The sequence below is a fragment of the Anomalospiza imberbis genome, chromosome 5 (assembly GCF_031753505.1).
Source record: "Anomalospiza imberbis isolate Cuckoo-Finch-1a 21T00152 chromosome 5, ASM3175350v1, whole genome shotgun sequence".
Taxonomy (NCBI): domain Eukaryota; kingdom Metazoa; phylum Chordata; class Aves; order Passeriformes; family Viduidae; genus Anomalospiza; species Anomalospiza imberbis.
In genome coordinates, this window is record NC_089685.1 from 57503576 (window position 1) to 57528642 (window position 25067).

Sequence of the window (25067 nt, forward strand, 5' to 3'; positions counted from 1 at the left end):
AGCAGCAGCACTGTAACACAGAAGGAGCTTACACCACAAATCAAATACAGTATCACGTCCCTATTTATATTTGCAGATTTATTACTATGACAATGACTAAGCTTTACAATCAAATGAACGTTTCTCTGTAATATATTCTTTTCCAGAGTGTTTGTGTCAATTGTGTGAGCTTGTAAAGGGTGTAGGCTGACAGCTTCTGCCACTAACTAAAGCCAGATTTTTCCAATTCTCTTCTGGAAACATGTGAAATTGCTGCATGAAAAGATGCAAGCCTAGTACCTGTGAACAGGTCTATGTAATAATCTTTAAAAAGGTGAAGAACTTGACTAGTTTTAGCATGACCTCTCCCAGAAAAATGATGAGTTCAAGTTTTACCTGAACCAGGCAGAATATTTATAACACCCTTAGGAAATCCAGCTTTAGCTGAGAGTTCTGCAAACTTCAAGGAAGTCAGAGGTGTGACCTAAGTAGAAAGATTTAGATTAGGTCTCCTGTTTTAATCAAATGCATGATGATACTTTTTACATTCAAAACATCTTGGTTTTAATACAGTATTCACCTTCTTACAGTATTGGCAAATTAGAAGTGATGGCTTCTTATGGAAAATTAATTATTGAAAATGAGATTAGCACCAGAGCAGAATTGGAGTCAAACAATACTTTGTATCACCATGGTAATTTGTATTATTTTAAATACATTTTCAAATATACGACACCAGTCAACCTATGACAGATCAACCTATGGGTGAAATCTGCTATACTGCCTAAATCATTCTGCCTGAACAGGAGCATCTGGGCCATCTGTATATTTCTTTTTGCTCCTACCTGAGCTGGTTTGAGTACGAGGGTGTTGCCTGCAGCCAAGCACGCTGCGCTCTTCCATGCAAGCATCATCAGTGGGTAATTCCAGGGGATAATAATTGCACAGACACTTCAGGTAGGGACAAACAGGGAAAGATTACATATTTGATGGCAGCTTTTCAATGGCTTTTCTGCATGTCAAGGCTGTCACTAAGAATAAAATCGATACTCACCCGATTGGCTCTTTCTTGGTGAATGTTAGATTATGGTTTGGCCGGGCCTGGTTAATTGGAATTGTAGCACCCTAAAAGACAGAGGAGGGACAAATCTTCATGCTGATTTATAATTTTTATGACAAATATATTTGCCATGTAAATATGTTTCAGAAAGCTGCACAGTAGACTTCAAAACTACAAGCATTTTTGCATCAAGGAAAGGGGCACAGATGCTTCTGCTGTATGATTTCCTACTGTGGATATTGTAATCAAGTCCTGATTGTCAGCTGGGTGAAATAACAGCATAGATTAAAAATAAAATATGGGAGAACATAAAACGAGGGTCTGATGAACAAAAAAAAAAAAAAAAAAAGCTGGATGATATTCTTGATTGGTCTTAAAGATACTGGAGGAAATGCTGTGCCATCAAGCAAACTCACCAGGCTTGGTCAGCAGCAAAGCACAAGTCTCTGCACTCACCTGCATAATGGGCACAGTGACATTCTGCCCCATGCCTCAGGTGATTTCTTAAATATTTGGATCCACATTCTAAATCCATATTCTCCAGCTGGAGGTGGACTATCCTTTTGTATTGACAGGGAGACTCATTCTAGGTAAAATTCTAATTTTGCTTTAGTTTTTGATTCCAAAGTTACTCTCCTTTTCCTACTTTTTGGCACTGTTTCAGGAGAATAACAACAAAAAAGAAGTGTAGAGAAGCACTGCCATTGATCATTTCCTTTACATATTCACTTGCCTGAATTTTGTCACACCATCCAGCAAAGTATCTGAATGTTTGCACAGACATTCCAATATGAGTCTTCAGAGCTAAAGTGTAGACAGCTCCAGAGTCAATAGACTCTATTGTTGCTAACTCTTCTTGGTGTTCTTCCATCAGGTCTGCAAGTCTTTAAAAAAATGTTAAAAATCCACATTGAAGGAAATTACATCTAAAATTATATTAGGTGTGGCAAAGAAGCACAATCAAAATAGCATTCCCACTCAGTTTGGAGGTGGAGGCACTGCTCCTTAATATCAGCAAAGGATTGAACAATTGCCCATTACTCTGCAAATGTCTTCACACTGGCTTTAGTAGAGACTGAATGAAGACATGAACTGTGCAAACTCACTAGAGGTGTAAGTAAGACTGTAGTAAGTATTACTAAGTCGATAATAACTATGATAGTGTCTCAAAATACATCTGTACAGATTGACCCCTGTAACTATTAGGCACTACTGTTAGTTTAGTGGTTCCCTGTTCAGGTATGTTTGCATCAATGAATTTTCACATTCAGTTCTTCACATTGTCTCACATTCATTAATGTTTTTCTTCAGCTTCCTTCTGTGATTTGGTACTCAGATATATAATCAATGCTCCCATGTGATTTTAAGAGCTTAAGAAAAGTGCATTTTTGATCCCGTAAAGAGTATTCAAAACTGGGTGTGAAACTTGTGAATTTTTTCCATTATGTAAATTCTGACCATTTAAAGCATTTGCAGAGATGTGGGAAAATGTTCTTTAATACCTGTTTTAACTGTATCTTGGAGACCCAGCTACACTTCAGGGCATTGGCAGTGTTGTGTAAGAGAACAGATTTGGGCATGTCAGAGACAAAGGAGAAGGTTCCATTTAAAGTGTGCTTAATATCTTCTATTAATGATTCTTTAAGACAAAGCAGCAGGGCTAGGAGCTTTAATGGCACACACATTCTCTTTGGTTCAGCACTCAAAATCTCCAATTTGAACACAGGCCAGAGAAGAAGGGGCCTTATTTCAGTTAAGGTGGTCCAGAGAGAGCTTTTATCCACTGAGAGTGGTTTGCAACATAAACACTCTGGTGTTTTATCCTAGAGAATGAGTTCCCTAGGCAAAGCTTTTAATCCAGGGATAACCAACCCAGTGTAGGGGAACTGTATTTTCCATATACCTAATATAGCTATTCTTACAAATCTTCCAAGTCTAAAACAGATCAGGAGTTTTCACACCTTAAAATTTTCTCTTTAGGTCAGAGTTAACTTGGTCTCTCAAGCACTCTACATTCCTGATACAAATTAAACACAAGTTTATGCATGCTTTGAATATGTGCACACTTGTGAAAAACGTAAGTGACCAGGTGTATTTAATGTTCAGTTCTGACTTGCCCATTTTCTCTTGTGATGACTACTAACTGTGTAAGGGTCCTGCAGGCCTTTTTCCACGGCCTGGTCACATACTTTATAATAAAAGCAGAATTTTTTGGCTTTGCTTTCATTCTTTTTTGCTAAGATTCCTGCAGTGTCTTGTAAAACGTGGCATTTTTTCAGGAGTAACAACCTGAAAATTAGCTTCTTTACTCATGTCTGCTCATTCATTTGCATGTTTAGACCTGAAAAAGCAATGAAAGCTTTTCATATAGTCCACAAAAGAGACTTTCTTTATAGGGGAGCTCTGATGCTTCTAGTCACCTGAAGTTTGCAAGACAGTGTTCTCCCTGTGCCTGGGAGAAGCATCATACTGCATATGGAGAATCTATAATACTTGGGGTTTTATTAGCTGCCTCCAGTGTCACGCTCACACTATCTAGTCAGCACTGCATCTCTCTAAGATCACCTCTACCCCTTCAAGAATCAAAGCTCACCATTAAAATACCATTAATTCAACAAAACCTCTGCTTATCTTCTGAACCAATAGCAACACAGCCAAAAATAAGAACCTGGCATTAACTAGACATGGTGACATAGATACAAAAAAGAGATAAAAGTGTCTCAGGTAAATGTTGGAATTAGCTTAGAGAATTCCTGCACAGGACAATTCTTCCTCTACAGACCGTAACACATCTCCTACAGTGGATCTTTAGCCAGATGCTGGCATATGATTCTGGAAAAATCTAGCATCAGTTTCAGTCTACTTCAAAATTAGTGGCAATGTAGCTGTATATTTACGGTATGGAGTGCACATACAGGCAGGCTTAGCAAGGTCAAATCTCTGCCTACCTAACTCAGGTAGACAGTTTTTAAAGCTTAGCCTCACTTATATGGAAGGATGGGGATTTACAAGGGAATTCTCAATCCTTCCAATGAAACTCATATAGATTAAGTGAAGATATCAAGTATTTAAAATACATTTTGCTCAAATTCTTTGCTTCCATTAATAAATAATAATGAAAGAATGGCAGCAATGAGAGACCACAAGATTCTTCTCTGACACGAGAAAGGTTGGCAGGCTAAGAGCTGAGGCTGGTACACTGAAATCAATCAGGGGGTGAAAAGATGGCTAGTCTGGATCCTCTGACAGTGGGATTATGAACATCCATCACCTTCAGAAAATGTACATAACAATTCTTCAGAGAAACAAAACAAGATTTGAGGAAATGAAACAAATGCAAGCTGTCTTGTACATACCTGTACATGAGTCGCCCTCTTTCCCTTGCATTCATCCTCCCCCATTCACCATTTTCAAATGCCTCCTTTGCTGCTGCCACCGCCTTGTCAACATCAGCCAGTGAGGCAGAAGATACACTGGCTATTACCTGCGCAAAGGTAGCGTTGTGTTAGCTCCAAAAGAAACAGTGGGATGAAAAGTGTTACTCCTTCCTCCCAAACTTCTAGACTGGGTATAAGGAAATACTTAATCCTCATCTGTGGCAGTTGTCATGAGTGAGCCAGGCTGCAAAAAGCTTAGACACAACTGAGGTGGCAGAATTTGGAGTACACTGCAGGAACTCAAATTCCTTAATCTTTCTTTTTCTTTTCAAAGCGAGGTGCATTGTCCCACTGGATCTCACCCTCTCTTTCTGTATGTAAAACCAATGTGGTATTACAAAAGCTGGAAGTCTTCATATGTGGTATCAAAATCTAAATATCTAAATATGCTAAAACAACTCCAACATGTTCCATTTCTAAAGAATGGAGCTTCTGTTATCATAAACCACCATAAACACACAGTATTTTTTGATGATTTGTTCTAAATACGCACATTGTAAATCCTAACACAGAATGGTTATGACTTTTATTCCATTCTATAATGAGTTTCAGGAAAAGTATCAGATGATAGCGAAATTTGTGTCATTGATTTCAGCAGACTTCATTTACTCCAGAATTAAATGGCAACCACATGGCCATCAGAATCATTTCTCTTACTTATAATTCACAGTTAAGATTTGTTCAACCAATATTGGGTAGTTCAGGACTAAAGTGCAACAGTATCTATTTTCCTATTGAAAAGTTATTTTTCTTACTGGGAATTTAAAGGGATAAGACTAAAATTACCCTAAGGTAAAAAGTAATAAAAAAGAAAAAAAATAAAGTTAAAAAAAAAGGTAAAAAAAAAGGTAAAAAAAAAAAAAGAAGCCGATTACTGATAGGAAATACCAAATATCCTACAAGAAACACTTCTATACCAAATAAACCTCAGCAGTTTCTGTTTGCAAAGCTAAACAAGAATGAAATCAAGGTAAAATATTCAGCTGGGTGTGAAAAGCAATGTAATAATGGAAGTGGAAGTAGGTTATTTTAGCTTTGCAGCTTGATTTCAAATGGAAAAATTGTAGAATATGCAAAATGTGAAGTAAATTGAAACTTATTTCTAGAGGTTGTTTAATTTAGTATATTGTTTTAAAATTAGCAATATTCAGGTAATGTTTCAGATTTTTAATAGGCAAAAACGATGAAATAAACTGGTATAGATCATCTTTAGAAGTTACTTACTGATCCATCTGCTGGATTTATAGTGTCATATGTTTTTCCATCATCAGCATCTATAAATTTCCCATTTATGAAACATTGGTATGGCATATTCACAGTCATGTTGTTCACATTTTTTGAAACCTAGGTGAAATAAAAACCAAATTATTTTAAAATTATAATAACTATTATTTTAATGTAGCTTAACAAGCTTTTGATATCTGCAGCCAATATCCAGACACATTTTAGCCTGTATATGTGGCTGTTAGAAGTAAAATGTAATGGAAACCAAATACAAACATACAGAAGTTTGTATAACCAAGTAGTTCTTGGCTTTCCTACTGCATCAAGCAGTCTAATAAAATGCATTGTGTGCCCTCCCCTAAAACCCTGGAAAGACTAAGCAATAAGTGCAAAATGAATGGCCTTACATAATCAATGGCTAACTCTTCTTCTTTGTCTTCTCCTCTGAGTTTTCTGACAGCCATCTGAATAAAGTCTGCAAACTTAGTGGCCATATACACATCTTCATTCTGTAGCTGCAGTCCACAATGCTTCTGTTTGATCTCTTCTAGCATCCTAAAGATTTTGAAGAAGGAGTAAGTTTAATTAAAAATGAAAGAATTCTCCAGATGATTGAATCATTAGAAGGGCAAAAGGGATCAAAACTGGTCCTCAGTTTGTATGCATATGAATATGTGTGTGTGTTTCTCTGACAAGGGCACAGAAGTGATGCATTTTGCTGAAATCTGTTGGTTTAATTATGGATACTATGAAAAAGAAAATGTCACTTCTGGAATACTCTCAGGAAAACTTTTGAAAATCAATTACTAGAAGATATTGATATGCCATTGGAAAATAGCATTTGGGACTCCTCCAACCAATATATGGAGGACATTGAGCTTGATAGGCAATCAGCACAATAATCAGTTGGTTTAAAAATTCTGGTTTTATATTACGGTCTGTGCTGTAAAAAGAAGACAAACTAGGTGACCCAAGCCGTGACAAACTCAGTGCATCTTTAAGCATGGGCTCAATTCTTTCTGTGAAAGGCTTCTCTTTCCCTCTGGGGAGGTCTTTGCTCAGGTTCCCAGTCAGTCCCCTGGTCTGGAGATACCTGTGGCTGCACGCAAACAGGTTTGAGCATCACCATGCTCCCCGGGGCATGATGTTCCTGAAGTTAAGGGGAATTTTCCTTCAGTAGAAAGAGCAGGATTACAGCAATATCTCATAACTTTGGGAGAAGAACTGTGCATGTTTCCAAGATAAGAAAGGGAATATTAAGAGTATTGGAAAACACAGAGGGATTATTTTTTTTACCACCACTGATTTAAATGCACCATGACAACTTTTTTCGTTAACTTTGGCTTTACAATGTTCTTATTTTGAGTATTCCTACCTGACAACATGCATAGAGGATGCTCCAGATTTGAAGAAGTCTGTGGAATCCTCAATCACAGCAACATTGCTTAAAATTCCCTTCCAAATAGCCTAATAATACAGAAAAATAACAGAGGCAATAATTAATAATCCTCTAATAGCAAAAAGTACTTATCAAACTGTATTTTCTATGGTATCTCTGCCTACAGCATATTATTTCAAAGGTTTCTAAAACATGAAGTTATTTGAAGAGGGTCTAAATTGTCTAGAGACATGATGTCAGACAAGAAATTTTTCAGTATCATTAGATGATCAAAATATAGTATTTTGTCCACGGTAATTTTACCCAATCAGGCAAGAAACCTGAATGGTGCAATGCTAAAACTTTTCAGGCCCATCTTTAAAAGATTTTTTTATCCTCCACATAACAAGTTCCCATTGCATTACAGAATGTGTCATCAGTATAGGCAAGGACAGCCTGGGGCACTTTATGAATGGATTGATGGCATTTCAGACACCTGGCCAAAGCTGAGAAGTAGTTTAAGCTGCATGCATGAGATGGAGAAATAAACAGTTCAATAGCTGGTAATGTAATATTTCAATTAATTATAACTGAGTTTCACAGTTAGCATGCAGTGTCATCAGCTGAGGAGTTTATACTTCTTTTCATCATTTTCTCAGTCATTCAATAGCTCCAGGCAGCATTTAGGTTGCTGGCAAGCAGGTTCAAGGTAATCTCGAATCAGCAGCTCAAAATATTAGTACATGAAGCTGCCTGGCCTGTGCCAAAAGTTAATAACCCTGCAGCAGAGTCAGCACAAGGGAAGACATCTATGATTCATTTGCTCTGGCACAAAACTTGAATGATAAATGTGGCTTTCAGCTAAGCCCCTGACACTACAGAGGGATGGATTTCAGGAGAGGGCAGAAAAGTTCCTCTCTGGCTATGAGAGTTTTCTGCTCCAGCTGTTCCCATCCCTCTGGCAGCCAGCCCCTTGTGTGTAGTTTTTGGCAGAAGAAGTGCACACAGGTACAGTGAGGAAACTTCTGCCCTTTGCTTTGAGAAGGCTGTTCTGAGACTCCCTGGAGCTTGTCCAACAGGCCCATTCTGAGCACATCCTAGAGATGAACACCACAGTGAAAAAAAGGATTCCAAGAACTGTCTGAGTCTGCCAGAGTTGAAAGCCTCACTTCCGTGAGGTGAAGCTGTTTGTTTTTCCTCACTCCCACCTTCATCATTTGTAGATATTTACCATTACTCATCCTGCACTCACTGTTTTTGTATCACTTGTATCTGAAAGGAAATTGTAAAGTGAGACAAATACACGTGAATTCCCAATTCCACCTGAATTAATATCAATAACTAAACCTTCACCTCCATGTACTTTGAGTACATTTTATCAAAAAATTATTTGCATGACTAAACAAAAGATATGCCTTGCCAAAAATAAGTATGTAATGCTTTTGTCTGAGTAATATCCCTCTAAAGCAGTTTAGTGAATTACTCTGATATCTTCTGCAATCTTTTTCTCCTCTTCTGTAAGTTCCAGGGCAGTTGTTTCATCAGCAGAGAAGTATTTAGATGCAGGGATCATTTTTCCATCCTCAAACTGCAGATTTCTCACTAGTACCTGAAAAGTGAGAGGATATGATTTTAAATCATTTGGGAGGTAGTGCATCCTTGGGTAAAGAGTTTTTAGGCATTAACAGGGTGATTGAAATAGTGAAATAAATGGCTTGCAGGAAAGCTGATATGATGCAGGCAATTTAGCACAGGCCACTCGTACCTGTCTTTCAGATTCCCTCCTAGAAAGAACAGATTTTACTCCATATAGGAAATGATTATGGATTGAGTGAAAAGCAGAACATGAATGTCTTCTCTATAGGATGACAGAGGATTGATAAACTCCAAGTGAATTTGCTGTCAGCCACTGGCACCTGGATTTATCCAGCTTGACAGTTCCACACTACTTGCCCTTCTGGCTAAATCTATTCCATTCATACTGAGCACTTACCATCTTCCCATCATTTCCAAAAACGACTAGACCATTCTTTGTCACAAGTCCTGGTTTTGAAGCGCCTTTTATTGCCAGCTCTTGTCCAGCAGGCACTGAAGCATCAAGTAATGATGACCCATAAAAAGTAACCACCTAAAAAGAAATGTAATTAAAAGCACGCAGGTTCTAAATGTGCTGTAAAATTTTAACAATTTTATGATACTGTTTTGAATCTTTAATATAATAGAAATATAATATAATTACCTACACATGGAAAACATCTTACAACATTTCTAGATCTTTACAACTCGGAACATGCAAAACTTTGAAAATTGCCTAAACCTGCAAAGCAGCTGAGCTGTAACAATGTGCATGCTACAACCAGTGCAGGAAAGGGAGCAGCTTTTGATAGTGCATGCCCACAGTGAGGGACCACTCACTCTATAAAATTCCATAGAGTTCTGCAAACTATCTAGGCCCAAATCTCCTAAAATGAAACCCTCTGTTATTTCAGCAGCCCACAGTGTTTCATTTTGCTGTCCATATTGTGATGTTGGCCACCGTACATGGGCTGTATTAATGCTGTAACGCATACCTGCTTCCCAAAATGACTGGCACAGTTTGGTTCTACTCTTTGTACCTTTTTACCATGTCTCTTTTTTTTTTAAAAGATATTGTACTTATCTTTCTTCAAATTAAATTAATTTTGCGATTAAAAAACTCTTAACTACTGTGTTCTGTGTATTTCTTCAGGTGCCTGTTCTAGATACACACAAAACATAAAGTCATCAGATTACAGCTACTCCAATGTGACAGCCATTTATGTCTGTATGCAGACATCTTTAATTTTATAATTTAAAAAAAGTCAAAAAGTCAGTATAGATAAGAATATTCTTCTGGTTTTCAGAACATACCTGTCCATTTATTGTTGTCCATGCTCCAGGCACTTTATCATGCCCTCGAATCCAATTGTGCAAAGCTGCTGCGGGTTGGTCCCAGGAGATCTAGGAAATCAAGACATGCCAGGATGCACCACCACATTTTCAGAATCACAAACAAGATCATCCAATGCAGTTGGGGTGCTTAGATAAAATAATTCTCATATGGGAATTCAATTAATATTTTTTTCTGTTGTTTATATGGCCTGTGTTATTTTTTAGCACTAGAAGGAAAGATGCCAAAACTTCCTTTTCCTAAAATTAAATGTATTTCTGGTAGAGAATTTCATATGGCCTGTTGGCAAACAAAGAGAGTGATCTTGATTCAACATTGTATTCACAAGTACGGTGGCTTACTAAGAATCCACTGAAATTGCAGCTGCCTCTTAGCTGTCTGTACATGATCCTGAATAGGACACCAAGTTTCTAAATACATGTAACTGCTGAAAGGAAAATGGAACGTAACCTAGGGCTCCATTACATGCATCCTAAGAGGCATTCCAGGAAAAAGAGTTGAGGAAACAACTCAGTTAAAATTAACGTAAACTTCATATTGCTGCTACTGTAATCTGAAATAATAACTTTTCTAGTACTATGCCAAAAAAAAACAGTGTTACTTCACATTACCTCTGCATTTTCCTTCTTCTGGATCCCTTCATATGTTGCCCCTTCTTTAGGCTGAGGTATACGAGGGGCCTTGCCATCAGCAATTAGATGTACAGCTTCCACCTACGTGAAAAAGTAAAAGATTTAATGTTAGCTTGGTTCACCTTTTTTTCCTCAGTCATACTTAGGAATGACAGCAAAAGACTTTCTGCCACAAGGTGAATTGGTTTGGGTTATTTTAAACTTAGTACTTCCAAACTCTACAGGACCAGTCTGCCCTGAATAAACATGTATGTTTCCTTGAGCTTCTTTGACAAAAGAAATAGCCTCCAGAATTTCATGGGAGTACCTAGTCACCAAATTTAGAGCAGCTGTCTAAATTCTCCAGACAAAAATGTGGCTCAGTATGATTGCATTAAACTTTTTCTCTCTGCAAAAAAAGTTATTTTCTGCATTTAAATGGAGGGAGAAAATAAAAATCTCTAAGGAGTAATGCTGAGTATTTTTTGTGCATTTTCTTTTATTCACTTCAAAAAAAATACAAAAAATGACAAGCATAGAAAACCCAAAGCCAATCCACCTCAAACACCATACTGCCCTTTTTTCTTAAAAATCTCAGACTTTTTTTTTTTTTTCTTTTTTTCTGAGCCTTTAAAAGATTTTGTCTTGTATGGAAAGAGCCACATTCCAAACAAATTCAACTTCATGCCATGCCATCTGTGGAAACAGAATATGCTCTGCCTGCTGTCAGCAACAAATATTCTGAGGTCACATCCTCAGCTGTTGTGCAGCCGCACAGCTCCAGTGAAGTCTAGGATTTGGCAGAGTATCACGACCTCTGTCTTTCCAAATGCATACATCTTGTCTGTATTTCCTTTACTTTCAACCTCTTTTCCTCTTAAAAAGCTGGTATTTAGTACAGTTAAACATACCATGGCTTTTATTCCTTCTGGGAAGAGAAACCGGTTATATAGGTCATCCACGGTATCATTTTGGCCAACATCGCATTCTCGCTGCAGAAGTATTGGTCCAGTGTCCAAGCCATCATCAGCCCAAAAAATAGTAAATCCTGCTTTCTTATCTCCTTGAATTAAAGTCCTGGGCATAAAAAAATACTTACAGTAAATACAGAAAAAATTAAAGTAGTAAGGAATATTAACTTGCATGTTACACATTTATTTTCTTCAGGAAGATAGAAAAGAAAATCCTAACAATCTTTGCTATACTTTCACTGCTCACTTCACAGTTAGGAACCCACAATTTTGACACTGTTGAGTTATGGTTTCCACAAAGTGACATAGGAAATGCTGGAACTGAACCCAGGCTGTCTCACACCGTTCCTTGTGATAATTATTTTTAAACTATTATTAATGGTAAGACAGAGCAAAAGGTGTGCAACAGTTATGACAGAATTTGAAACATGGAAGCATCTAACAGAATATTATCTTAATAATTCATAGTTGTTTACTGTATTTAGCTAAGCCTCATGGCTCATCTGTAGGTCAAAAAGTAAAGTACATCTGTCACACAGCTGAAAAGGAGTTAAACTCAGAGTGGAAAATGATAAATATGCAACTGTTTAAGGAAATGTTATTAAGGGAATCTGGCTATCCAGCCAGATCCTCAGCTGCTGTGCATGAACATAGCAATGCTTACATTAGACCTGTGCTGATTTACCTCATCTCAGAATCTGCTTCTGCATTCAAAGGGAACTTCAGCCACCTAAAATTTTGCATTCTCCTTTGGCCATGTGTCTCAGAATGATGGAAAATCAGACTGAAGTGTGTTTAAGGGAGCAGCCAGAAAGGGTGAGAAAAATATTTCCTGCATGTTTTCAGCCATTTGTATGCATGCAAACTCCAATGCTATTTTAAGTAATACATATCTCGTGTAAGTATTCCCTCAGCAGTCCATGTTGTAACAGGATTGTCTGAGATCTGGCTTGTACACAGGAAAATTCATTATTAATTATAAGCACTGAGAGCTGCATTATTCAAATGAGTGAAGTACACTGAAGTACATATGGGCTGACCAAGGGATGACCTCCAAAGACAATGGGGAAAGTTGGCAGGTATAACAGAAGTGAAAGCTTACAGAAGTTTGGCTAGGCCTTATCAGAACTTTCACATATTTAAGTTGCATTTCTTCTGTTTTTTATTATATAAAAATTCCAAAAGAGCACGCTAGTAAGAAATGGATATCCTCAGCATGGAAAAGAAGGTTTTATGAGCAAATGTCTCTGATGCTGAATAGGTGACAAGATAAGAACTACTATGTGCCCCCTCCTCTGTCCACCAGCTCCCTCCACAAAGGGCTGCTGATAACAGAGTGGCAGCAGCTGGAAAAGACTGTAAAGGAAGTGAGTGAGTGAGTGAGTGAGTGAGTGAGTGAGTGAGTGAGTGAGTATGTATCTAACCAACCAACCAACCAACCAACCCTCTGCACCCCAGGGCCCTTGTTTGTACCTGGTTATGTTTAGCCATGCCTAATTCCCAAAGGTTTTCTTGGTTATACTGTGGGGATAAAGGATCTGACCAGCCCCAGGGCTGTAGCCACAATACATGCAAGTAGTGATTAGAGCAAGGGGTGAGAGGGTGAAACACAAGAACAGTCAGCCAAGGCAAATCCTAGTTCAGTTTCAAGGCCTTGGGACAATGGCCTTTACTTGAGAAGGGCAGAAGCAGATTGATTTCTTTTGCAGAAGGAATATGCAAAATAGAGCAAGATGCAGTGATATAACACTGCAATGCATTCCCATTTCTGCAAACCTTTGCACTTCCTGAAGAAGCTTCCTGAAAGAGAGTTTGTGGCTACACCTTCCTGTGAAATACATCTTGATGAACTTTTCCTCCATAAAAGCATCCTTTTAGAGCTCTCTAGATATGAGGTTGCAGAATTTAATAACAAACTGCATGGAGTAAAAGGACCTCATTTATTTGGAAAAATCCTGCTACCTGATGTCTTTGCTGGCTGCTCTCTGACTTTTGATTAGAATGAGCAATCATTCCTTTTTCACCTTTCCATGTCTTTCGTGGCTCAACACACAGCTAGGGTATGTCCTTCCCAATGACTTCTTTTCCAGTCTGAAGACGACATAATTTGTCTCCAGTCATGTGAAAGCTGTCCTATACCCTTGACCTTCTTTCTTAGCCTTTTCTGAACTTAGCTAGCTCATGTTCCAGCTGAGATGCTGACAGTATTTAAGATCACAGAATCACAGAATATTCTGAGTTAGAAGGGACCCACAGGAACCATCGAGTCCAACTCTTGAATGAATGGATCTTTCCATGGTGAGTAACAACAATCATTTTCTGAGTAACAACAATGAACTTTAACACTGCTTACATATAGTCAGGGGGGTTTCACCCTTGTGTGCACTGTGTAATGTTTCTTAACTTTGAATTTGACCTCTCATTTTCTTACTCTTACATTATTACATTTACTCATTTGCACAGAAAGAGTATTCTTTATTACAGATTTAAATCAAAGCCATGGATCTAAAGTTTCCTGGCTTTCTCTCTCAGCCTTTTTAAAACTGGTATTGCTTTTGCTATTTCCCAGTCACCTGCATCAACATAATCCTAAGAAACAGAAACATTGCAGGTCATCTCAAATCTGCAACTTCAAATTCGCTGAAGTCCTGTGGTCCTGGCAAAGAGTTTCTTATTCCTTCATCAGTTCATGAAAATGTCTTTAGCATCAACTCAGCGGAAAATGAGACAGTCCAGAAAATAAATAAAGAACCAACTTTTTAAGGCAGAAAATGTAATATCAACAATTCCTCCAAATACATTAAAGGTGGGAGGCATGTAAGTGATAGAGGTGTGGGATTTAACAAAGGTATTTATCAAAGAGAATACCACAGTATGAAATGTGTATTGGTATTTTCTGCCTTAAAAAGTTGGTTCTTTATTTATTTTCTGGACTGTCTCATTTTCCGCTGAGTTGATGCTATTTTACTTTACACACTTGGACAGAACTGACACTTTTTGAAGTCTTTACCTCTCTAATAGTCTCCTTAACACCTCTGTTTAAGTATTTCAGCTTAGTACTTTTTCCAGGAAGGATTAAAATCAACAAAACAAAACTATGTATGCTTTTGCTTTGAATCCACAACACTGTGGACTCAGATAATCACCATGCTGCCTGTAAGATTCTTTTAAGATTGTTTCTCCATATTTTGATAATTTCTTACTGAATTTAGACACTGTGATATTGTCATTTTTGTTGTCACAAGAGTGCCAGATTTGAGTCTATTGTGGTCATTATTGCAGTGTAGTTCTTTCAGGGTGATGATTTGAACCTACCTTGTAAGAAAAGGTTTTATTCTTGTGGGTTCTCTTCTCTCTTCTCCCTTTCACTCTGTGAAATCTTAGGGTCTGTATCAGACCCTCCTGTGATAGTTACCTAGTGTTTGTGGGGATGAGCCAAAAGGGCAGTGTCCTGCTTATGGAAACTCCAGATTGTTGATTTGTGCATGTGAGTAAAATATATGAATGTACAGCTCACACCACTGATCCTCCCAGAGTAACAGCTGAGCTCGCACTGAAAATAATAATGAAACCTAGCTATGAAGTGCAGTTCATGTACCAAATAGTCAGCTGCTCCAGAGAAGTTCATTCAGACCATTTGAAAGTCAAGAGAATTGCAGCATCTACAAGAGTAACGGGTGCAGAGCAGCACCCTAATGTGACAAACACGTGGTTTTGATGCACAGAACTTACCAGTTGATTGCAGAAGCTCCTCGGTGGCGTGGTAGGATGGATGGGTGGTAAATAATAGAGCCATGTTTTGGGCAGTCAATAACATCCATGGGGATAAACTGTGTGCAGAATGGAAGGACATTTAACTCTGCTCCAACTGATTTGTAGGCTGCAACTACTTCCTGGATAGGCTTGCCTTTAGCTCTCCATCTGGGGAACTTGAAAACAGGAGTGCCGTCCTTCTCCGCTGCCAGTGCTGAGGGGCAAGAACAGTATTATCTTTTTTCATTTTGTGTTAAAAATTTAAGCTGAAATCAGAGATATATTGCATGACAACTGAAGCAGATTGTCAAGTATGTGACCACAGAGTGCCCTTCTGTATGCTGTTTAAAAACATTTGTGCTTGGATATATTTTATTAATTCTGTCTTTGATTCTCATTGCTACAGCTTATGTCAATCCCAACCTTCAGTTCACTCTTATGACTTGGCTAATAAGTACCAATGAAAGCAGAAAAGAAAGGTATTCATACTTTACTTTCTCTTTTTTGTCTGTGATATTGGATCTTGAGCTTGACCTGAAGCATCTTTAGCCTGTCAATTGAAGTCTTAAGTAAATACTTATTTTAATATCATTCCATGCAAGTTAGTGTGTACTGAAGTTACTTTTAGAAAACAAAGTCTGTAGCTGTCTGAGGGAACAGAAAACTTCAGGAAACACTTGAGACTCAAGCTTTTGAGTCATCTGGAAGTAAAAAAAAAAGTGAATATATCTAGTAATATAATTTCCTTTTTTTCCCCATCAGGAGAGATTGGACTAAATGAATCTGGTGGTTTTAGTTAAAATAAATGTATGATTGAAAGATTGGAAGATCTACTTAGTTACATTTGTTAAACAAGTTATGCTACATTGTATATAAAATTGCTATAAAATGTAATCCAACCAGACATGGATAGTCATTTTTTTCAATTTCTAAGCTAATAGTTGCCTTCTCTAATTCTTCCAAAGCGTGATTAAATCTTTTAATGAGGTAGAGTTGCAAAATACATGCTAGTCTGTGAACACCACAGCATCAGTAATCAAAATTTATGTTTGATTCTTCCCTCATGAGAGTTCTGTAAAAACATGTCAGGACCAGACAAAAAAAAAAAAAACAAACAAACAAATAACCAAAAACCCAAACAAAAACAAGAGATAACCGAAACCACTCATGGAATGTAGCTTGGATTTCAGGTTATCCATAAAGGTACATTCCACTGTGGCACTTCACAGAATTCACAGAATTTTCTAGGTTGGAAGAGACCTTTGAGATCATCGAGTCCAACCCATGTTCTAACACCTCAACTAGATCATGGCACCAAGTGCCACATCCAGTCTTTTTTTAAACACATCCAGGGATGGTGACTCCACCACCTCCCTCGGCAGATGATTCCAGTATTTGACCACTCTTTCTGTGAAAAACTTCTTCCTTAAGTCTAGCCTGTATCTCCCTTGGCGCAGCTTGAGACTGTGTCCTCTTGTTCTATCTGTTGTTGCCCGGAGAAAGAGACCGACCCCCAGCTCACCACAGCCACACTTCAGGAAGTTGAAGAGAGCGATAAGGTCAATTTGCTAATTTTCTATTTGCTAATCATATTAATTCACTGTCTTTGTGTCACTGAAACAAAAAACAAAGAAAAGTACCAATTCAGATGGTTCCAAATTAGCTTCTTTGCCATGCTGGGTTCTGAGTACAATGAGTACAATTCTGAATAAGCAAAACTTCTTTCTTTAGTAAGCCCAGAAAATCCTTATGCACCTCAACAATGGAAAAAGGGAGAGCAAAGACTCCTCCAACCTTTTGAATGTGTTTTCCATAGTCCAGGTGGAAGAGAATTAGGCTCTGCATGTACACTGCCACATACAAGCTTGTCAAAAAGGGCAGAAAGCCAGGGATAAACAATCTTGGCTCCATGCCTTGCGTGTCCCAGCCAGCACAGTGAAGCAGGTGACAGACATTTGCACTTGAATACAGGCTCAGCAGCTATTTGCTGTAAGATACAGATCTAGTTCAGAATGATTACCTCTAGGGTGTACATTCAAATAAGATATCCAGATTAATTTTGGTTTTCCAATACCTTAATGTACAGTCTTGCATGTTTACAAACTACTCTAAAAGTTGCTTTTTTAAAGTACTGACAAATGGACAAGGTTAAACTGGTTCTGGGACTGGTGTTTTTTAAAGGATAGGTCTTGTACTGGATTTAGTGGATCAAAGGCAATATATGCAATTCATTCCCATATAGATATAACCTTCTCATGAAAAGGAAAATTTGTTAGGTACACCTGTAATTTTTACTTTTGGATTCAGGTTACACTTACCCAAAGGATCAGCTTGTCCATTCTTGTCAGGCACGGTGAATACACCCACAACTTTGTGCCCCTCTTTTCTCAGCTTGTTATAAACTTCTTGTCCAAAAATACTTTGACCTATAAGGGCTAGCTTTAGCTTATGTTGATAAGCCTGGTAAAAAGAATTAAAACAAAACATGTTCTAGGATGCAAGGAAAATATGTTGTTGCTTACATTTCTATCTTGGTCTTTCTTTGTCAATTTTCAGTTGAAAATGGAATAGTCTTTTCTAACCTAATCACCTTTGAAGGAATAATAATAATTTTGTTTAGATTAATGACAGCTAACATACAATTCAGAGAGAGTATGCTTCACATGAAAGTATCATCTGATACTGTCACTGATGTTGATATGGCTTTTTTAGAATTTTCATTAGACAGACCACTCACTGCTTCTTATGAGAGGCTCCATAATCTTATCCATAGTTAGAAATGAAAATCCATTTTTTGAAACATACATAAAACACTTTTTCTAGGCATAATTTATGTGTCTGGAACATGCCCTCTAAATCCCTGTAATTAAACAGAGGTATATTATTTGTGGTTAACATGTATAGGCTAAAGAAGACAAACTTGCACTGTTCCTGCCAAGTTAAAGGTGATGATCATCCATTTGATCCTCCTACAAGCAAATAAAGGTGCTAAAGGTGAGGTTCCCTTGCTGGACTTTCACTGCCTGCATTTGGATCCTAGTACACTGGACATGTGATTTAAGCTTCTTCAGGCAGAGCAGGTGCAAGTAACCACCTCCACTTTTTTTTTTTTTAATTTATGATAGTTAGAATCACAACACTACAATGATATTAGAATATTAGATATTGCTATGTTTTTCAGGGGATTTCTTCCTGAGAAAACTACTTTATCCTTCAGAGTCTTTTTAGATTTATGTGGCAGTTGTGCTCCTCTCTCACCCTACCTCCAGTCCCTTACCTCCAACATCTCCTTTATCCCAGAACCGATACTCCTGTAGCTGCAGGAACTGCAATAGGGTACTGAAGTGAGCACGCACTGACATGAAAAGTGTGCCTTATGCATAACTGGGTCTATTCGTTGGTCGAATTTATAGCACAGCCATGAGTCCAAACACAGGGCCAGCAGGGGAGCAGGAATGAGCATGGAAACATGGCAGAAGGGTGGAACTGCCTCTATATGCACTGTCTTGGCATTTTTAGTCAGCTTTTGGAAAATGAAAACTGGAAACCTTTGAAAAACAAATGAACTATCAGACCTGGTTAAAAAGGAACGGTCCACACAGAATAAACAGAAAACTTACCTTCCTCAAAGCTGAATCTGGCACAAACTGTTCCTAGACTCAAACCATACAGATCCCTCCCCTTAGGAGGCCTGAATGAAAGGTAGGAACTAAATACACACACTCCTCACCTTTGTTCTTAACTTCATTTTTCACAACTGGACGTTGACTTCCATTTTTTCCTTATGACCCATTAGAGGAATTAAAGCACTCTATGAATGTCTTAACCACTGACATTTATTTTGCTTGTAAGTTGGCACTTGTATGTTTATCTCCTTCCTCCTCCTCCTTTTCTTAGGGTGCTGGGACATGAGGATACTTTGACTGAGTGGGTTAATGACAAAGAGATATGTCCTGAAAAACAGGTTACTCGAAACCACAATCCACTGCAATTCATTTCACAACTGACATATTATGGATGTATTTTACTGGTTTCAGCTTGCATTTTTGTTGTGCAGCTGGCTTTAGAAAAGGGAGTTATGGATTGGTAGGTTCCATTATAGGAATATTGAAGTGTGTTTTTTTTTAAATATAAAACAATAGGAAATAACTATTTGTACCAGAGACAATATTTTCCCTGTGAATGAAACTGCACAGTAAAACTATCCTCTATTGCAGCATTACTCAGCACTAGTGCCACTGCAGTAGAAACAAGCAGTAAGATGCAAAGGTGGACATAACTCAGGCCCTTGGAAAATCAGACTGTTATAATTGGCTGGTAAAAAATGTCTGTGAGACTGGTGATGATAATATTACTAACCAACACTGCACTGCTGGCAGCTATACCTCAAATAGTCCACTACTTTGTTCTTAACAAAGACAAGACCTTGTTGTGAATTACAACTTATCTTTGCAATCCTTATCCAGCAAGGCCAAACTGATGCAGGTGGTGCTCATTATCAATGCTTTATGACAAATGTCTTTTACAGCAGAAATGTTGCTGCACTACAAAAAACAATTATTAGATTTTTCCCACGTATTTTAACTATAGCAGGCAAATTGGGCAAAGATTAACCTGCTGGATCACTGAACATGTTTAGCATGGTATGAAATCCTCTGATTTCTGTACTGTGCTAACTAGTGCCCAACTAGTATATTGAATAAACATTAAAAATAGTCCAGATGAGAATTACTTATTCTACTTCTGCCTTTTCATTAACATTTCTCAGTAAGAACACAAGACTGGAAGGGATCTTCTTAGCTAATGAATCTTCTCCTCTGCCATCAAAAAAAAAAATCATATCATATGATTGCTTTTATAAATCTACCTGAACTCCTTTTCAAAGCACTGGTAAAGTATTCACTTCTGTACTCTGCTGCTTTTCTGAGACTTGGACAATCTTCTTGTAATTTTAAGTCCAAATTTATCACCACCTAAATAGTTACTTTTCCAAAAAGTGTTAATAACATATGCACCCTCTATTCCTACACTTTCAGTTCATGTTGCCCTGTGATTAAATCTGATTCTCACTCTACATGGAATGGCATAGCAGTTCCAGTACCAAATCATGAGTCGCTGCAAACCAACATACTTTCAGTAAAGCCACACATTTAATTTGTGCTAGCTATGGGACTGAATCAATAAATGGTAAGAAGCAAAGAAAGAATATAGTCCCCAAATGAATAACAAATAAAAAACCCCCACCAAATCCAAACTGAAACTGGCAAGACTGAGAAGATTGCAGAGGGGGAAATTCTGTAGTGCACAAAAATATTAGTCTGGCAGTAAATCACATTTTGCTGCCTCACACTTCCAGAAAGTAACTCAAATGGGGACTGGTTTCAAGAGCAAGATGGATCTGGTGACTGTGACCGGGATTCTTGAGTTCTCTCTCCACTGAATGGTCCTCACAAGTCAGCCACGAACAGGATTTCTACTGAGTTAAAAAAAAAGGAAAAAAAATCTGTGTGGAAGGGCTTGCATGCTCAGACCACAAGTTCAGTCCTTCGTTTTTTTGTTTTATTTGAAAAATGACAGCGGAACAGATGCATGAGATGTTATAGCCATTCATAACTTCTTTTGGAAACTCTCATTGAGCATTTTTAGCAAAAATAAGTCAGACCTGTGAAGTGGGAAAATTCTGTGGAAGAATTTAATGTGGACATAACACCCACTTAAAATGGAAAGTTCGATAAAATGACACAGAGAATAAAAAGAGTTTGGTGTTTTGTGTCTTATAGAAATGGCACATTTTGGCCAGTGTGCCATCGCTAGCATTCGTCACAAAACTTTAGAAAGTCTGTTAAAGAACACCCAAGCAATCTTGGTTTTGAAGAATGTGTTAGATGGATACTTCATCATTATCACTAACATACACAGAGATTAAACTTTTTTTTTTTTTGACAGTGATGTTAACAGATTATATTAGACTCCTTTTACAGTTGCCTGGCTGACTATGAACATGTAGCCTGCATGAACCATGCATGTGAAGGTTAATGATCATGTAGCATCAGAGTGGATTTTTGCTGCACTTTTGTAAGATTACACAATTCCTAGTTATAGTAAACAATACAGTTCAGGTAGCTTAGGGAAATCTGGCCCTTCTTTTATGACTAATCATAGAATAATATAGTTATTATCACAGTGCTGCCAAAATGCAAGATTTTAGGAAATTAGTTTTAACTCTCCTGTAATTCTGTTGTTTTCACTGTCTGAACTTTTAATTTCTTCTTTAACTTTTTATTTTAACATAACACAGATTAACAGTGATTATGTTTCCTTGACTCAAGTACTCATGATTTGAATGAAGACAATAAGATAAAGGTAGAAGCATATAATCAGAGAAGTGTTTGTACAAGCAGTCTTATATTGAATGCTCAATGTGTCTCAAAGTTCACATGTCCTTCAGCTCTTCAATACAAGAGCACAGATTTAAGTTTAACTTCTGTATTTAAAAAATCTGTCCATATGATCTCTTGATACCATACTGGAATTAATTTTAAAATAGCTCATTAAAAGTTATACAGTATTTTAATGTTTGATTCTGTTCTGGTTCTCTTTTTCCTCCAAAACACTTAAACAGAAATAAAACTAACAAATAGAATTAAGTACTGCATAGATGACAGCCCGACAAATTCTGGTAAGTCAATTTCTCGTTCCTAGAAAAGGGAGATAAGTCCAACATCTACAGTTTCTTCTCCAAGAAGAGTCTAAACTTACAAAATCTCTCCACAGGAGAATATTTTTTATTTGGATAAAATTAATTTTCTGTTACTGCCTCTTTTGTATGTGCATCTAAACTTCAATTGGTTATTGCTTCTAAGTAAATTTGCTGAAAATTAAGACTTAGTAACTGCTACCCTGGGTACAAACCTTATTATCAAAAAGATTACAATATTTTACTTAGTTTGCATAAGAAATTAGTAAAGCTAAAATATTTTAATGTTTCATCTTTTTAAAATTATCATAGAAAGATGCTTCTTTTGAAAAGCAGTACTGCAACTTTATTTCTACTGAGATCGCCCTACATGTGCTGAATTCCAGCGCCTGCAAACAGAAGCCTATAGTAGAGCCCCGCCCCCATCTACGTACACATCCAGGGCAATGTGTTCCCACCGCTCATTCATTCTTTTTTTTTGGCACTGCTGGTTGCATTTCCAAAAGGCTTGTCTTAAGTCTCCTTGTTCTAATGCATTCCATGCAGATACCTTCCATGGATTGCTGTCCTCACACGAAACTGAGCAGCTAAACACGAAACAATGAACACTCTCTAGGGAAGAAAAAAAAAATCCCCCAAGCCTCATACAATTTGCCAGACCTACACATCTGGACAATTTGGACTGGACAAGGCTTTCAGGGAGAGGTTCCTTGCAGGAGTTCTGCAGTCTATATATGTAACCAGACATAAAGAAAATGGCTTGAAACAAATGCTCAGAGCTATAAAAGACTAAACCATGGGGTGCAGAGGAATTTAGGCCACCAACTTCAACCCTGAGCAGCCCACCATGCCAGAGCTATGAACTGGCGCTGAGAAGATCACAAACGAAACAGGCCAGAGCGGGGGGCTTCACTTAGGCACTGAGAACGAGCATGGTCCCTTTTAATTGAGAAGACAGCCTTCAGCTTCTCGCAGGGCAAATCCAGCCTGAGGGAGGCAGAGAACGGCTGCATCACATTGTTCTTGACACACGATTACGGGGCACTATCACAGCATCGCTGGTGCCTGTTCCCCGCAGCTTCCAGGCACATCCCTGCAAGATGCAGCGCCCAGATGATGGCTGCGATCCCGCCCGCCGAAAAGCCGGGCAAAATGCAGCCTCTGTGCCCACACCGAGCCCTTTCCCGACCCTGCCGCGCCTGCAGGGCTTTGCTAAATGCTCGGCAGAGACGATAGCCATCACTCCTGGAAAATACCCGCTCCCGCCATCCCCCTCCTTGCGGTTGCCCCCCGACCGGTTCGCTCCCGGGCTCGGCACGGCACAGCACGGGGCACCCGGGTCCGCGGCCGCCCGCCCCGCGCCACTCACCGCAGCCGTGGTGCAGATGCTCCGCAGCAGCCGGGGTGCTGTCCGCAGCATCTTGCGGCCGCCCGGCCAACACCGAGCCGGCTCCGCGGCCGCGGCGGAGCGCCTCGTCTGATGCAACCCGCGCCGATGCCGCTGGCGCCGGGCCAGCGCCTGCATCCGCGGCGGCGCAACCCCGCCCGGGCCCGCGGCCACCGGGGGGAGCGGGGCCGCCCCGCACCTGCCGCGCCCGCCGCCCCCTCGGCGCCGGGGAGCGGCGGGGGTCGCGGGGCCGTGCGGCCTCGGCGGGGAGGGGAGGGGAGGGGAGAGAAGGGGCGGGGAGCCAGGCGAGCGCCGCTGCTCCCCGAGCGCAGCGTGGCGGCCGAGCCCTCCCGCTGCTGCCGCGGGGCCCCAGGGTAGGGACCGGCGGCGCGGCGTGGGGGCTCCCGGCCCGCAAGCACGGGAGTCACAGAATCGCAGAATCGTTAGGTTTGGAAGGGTCCTCTGGAGATCATCCAGTCCAGCCCCCCTGCCAAGGCAGGGTCACCTAGAGCAGGTCACACAGGAACGCGTCCAGGTGAGTTTTGAATGTCTCCATGGAGAGAGACTCCCTGAGCAGCCTGTTCGAGTGCTCTGTCACCCTCAATGTACAGAAGTTCTTCCTCATGTTGAGGTGAAACTTCTCGAGTTTTAGTTCATGGCCTTTGCTCCTCGTTGCTGAGCACCACTGAAGAGCCCGGCACCACCTCCGTCTTTGAGGTATTTGAAGGCGTTAATGAGATCCCCACTCAGCCTTCTCTAGACTAAAACAGACCCAGCTCCCACAGATTTTGGTATCCAGAAAATTATTAGGATGACCTCTTTGCGATAGGTCTGGTATGACCTAGTAAACTCCAACATCAATGTTAAATATTGTAACACAGCGCATTCCTCTGGGCTTTATGTTGTTGGAAAAAGCAAATTTTTTGCTTTGTGGTTCTCCACTGCACCCTGTCCAGTCACTCCTTGCCTTCCATGTCGTCACGGCCACCGAGGCCACCCGGGTGGCATTTTGCAGTCTGAGATGTGTGCAGTGTCCCCAGCAGTGCTCCGGCCATTTACAGCTTGAGGGGACAGAACCCCTCAGCTTCACCTTTGCCCTCTCTACCGAGGATGTTGGTGAGGCATTCCCTTGACTCTGCTGTGGCGGTCAAAGATCATGTGGATTATCAGCATTAATTTTTTACTTTATTTCATGCCAGTAATTGGGTTAAAAAATAATTACTTGCTGGAAATCCATATCACCACATTTGCTAAGTATTATTAAAGCAGCTCACTCTAGTTAGCCATTTCTTTAAAATCTTGCTCTTGAGTTCTGTTAATAAAAGTGTTCCAATTTCAATATTATTTGGAAGCTACAACAAAATCTTCTTGTCAGAGGTATGGAGAAGATCTTGAAAAGACAAATTCAAGGTGCTAAAAAGACCAGAAAGCAAGTGAAAATGACCCCAAACAGGACAGGAAAAGCAAGAGTAGAGAGCATGGCAGTAATAATTTGCATCATTGCAAATTAGGTCAGGTTTAAACCCCAGCAACACAAAGAACGTGGGTGTGTAATAAATTGAAATACATGATGTTCCTGTTGGGAGAACAAGGAAGACAAAAATGGAAAAAATTTTCTTATAGTCAAGTTGTGAACTATGT

General features: G+C 39.3%; 1 protein-coding gene across 2 annotated transcripts in view; it reads right to left on the reverse strand.

Annotated features, from left to right (window-relative positions):
• Positions 1–23592, reverse strand: part of ALDH1L2 (aldehyde dehydrogenase 1 family member L2) — a 30348-nt gene extending 6756 nt beyond the window's left edge. For both annotated transcript variants that reach the window (XM_068191028.1, XM_068191027.1), the window contains exons 1-16: positions 23409–23592; positions 17661–17802; positions 15322–15556; positions 11530–11695; positions 10619–10720; positions 9968–10057; positions 9072–9206; positions 8562–8687; positions 7076–7167; positions 6108–6255; positions 5701–5820; positions 4396–4523; positions 1773–1923; positions 1034–1104; positions 825–930; positions 376–463 (exon numbers count right to left, since the gene is read on the reverse strand). In XM_068191028.1, coding sequence (XP_068047129.1) covers positions 376–463; positions 825–930; positions 1034–1104; positions 1773–1923; positions 4396–4523; positions 5701–5820; positions 6108–6255; positions 7076–7167; positions 8562–8687; positions 9072–9206; positions 9968–10057; positions 10619–10720; positions 11530–11695; positions 15322–15556; positions 17661–17802; positions 23409–23564 — 2056 coding nt within the window. In that variant the 5' untranslated portion in view covers positions 23565–23592. The remainder of the gene's footprint in view (positions 1–375; positions 464–824; positions 931–1033; positions 1105–1772; positions 1924–4395; positions 4524–5700; positions 5821–6107; positions 6256–7075; positions 7168–8561; positions 8688–9071; positions 9207–9967; positions 10058–10618; positions 10721–11529; positions 11696–15321; positions 15557–17660; positions 17803–23408) is intronic.
• Positions 23593–25067: the final 1475 nt, after the last annotated feature.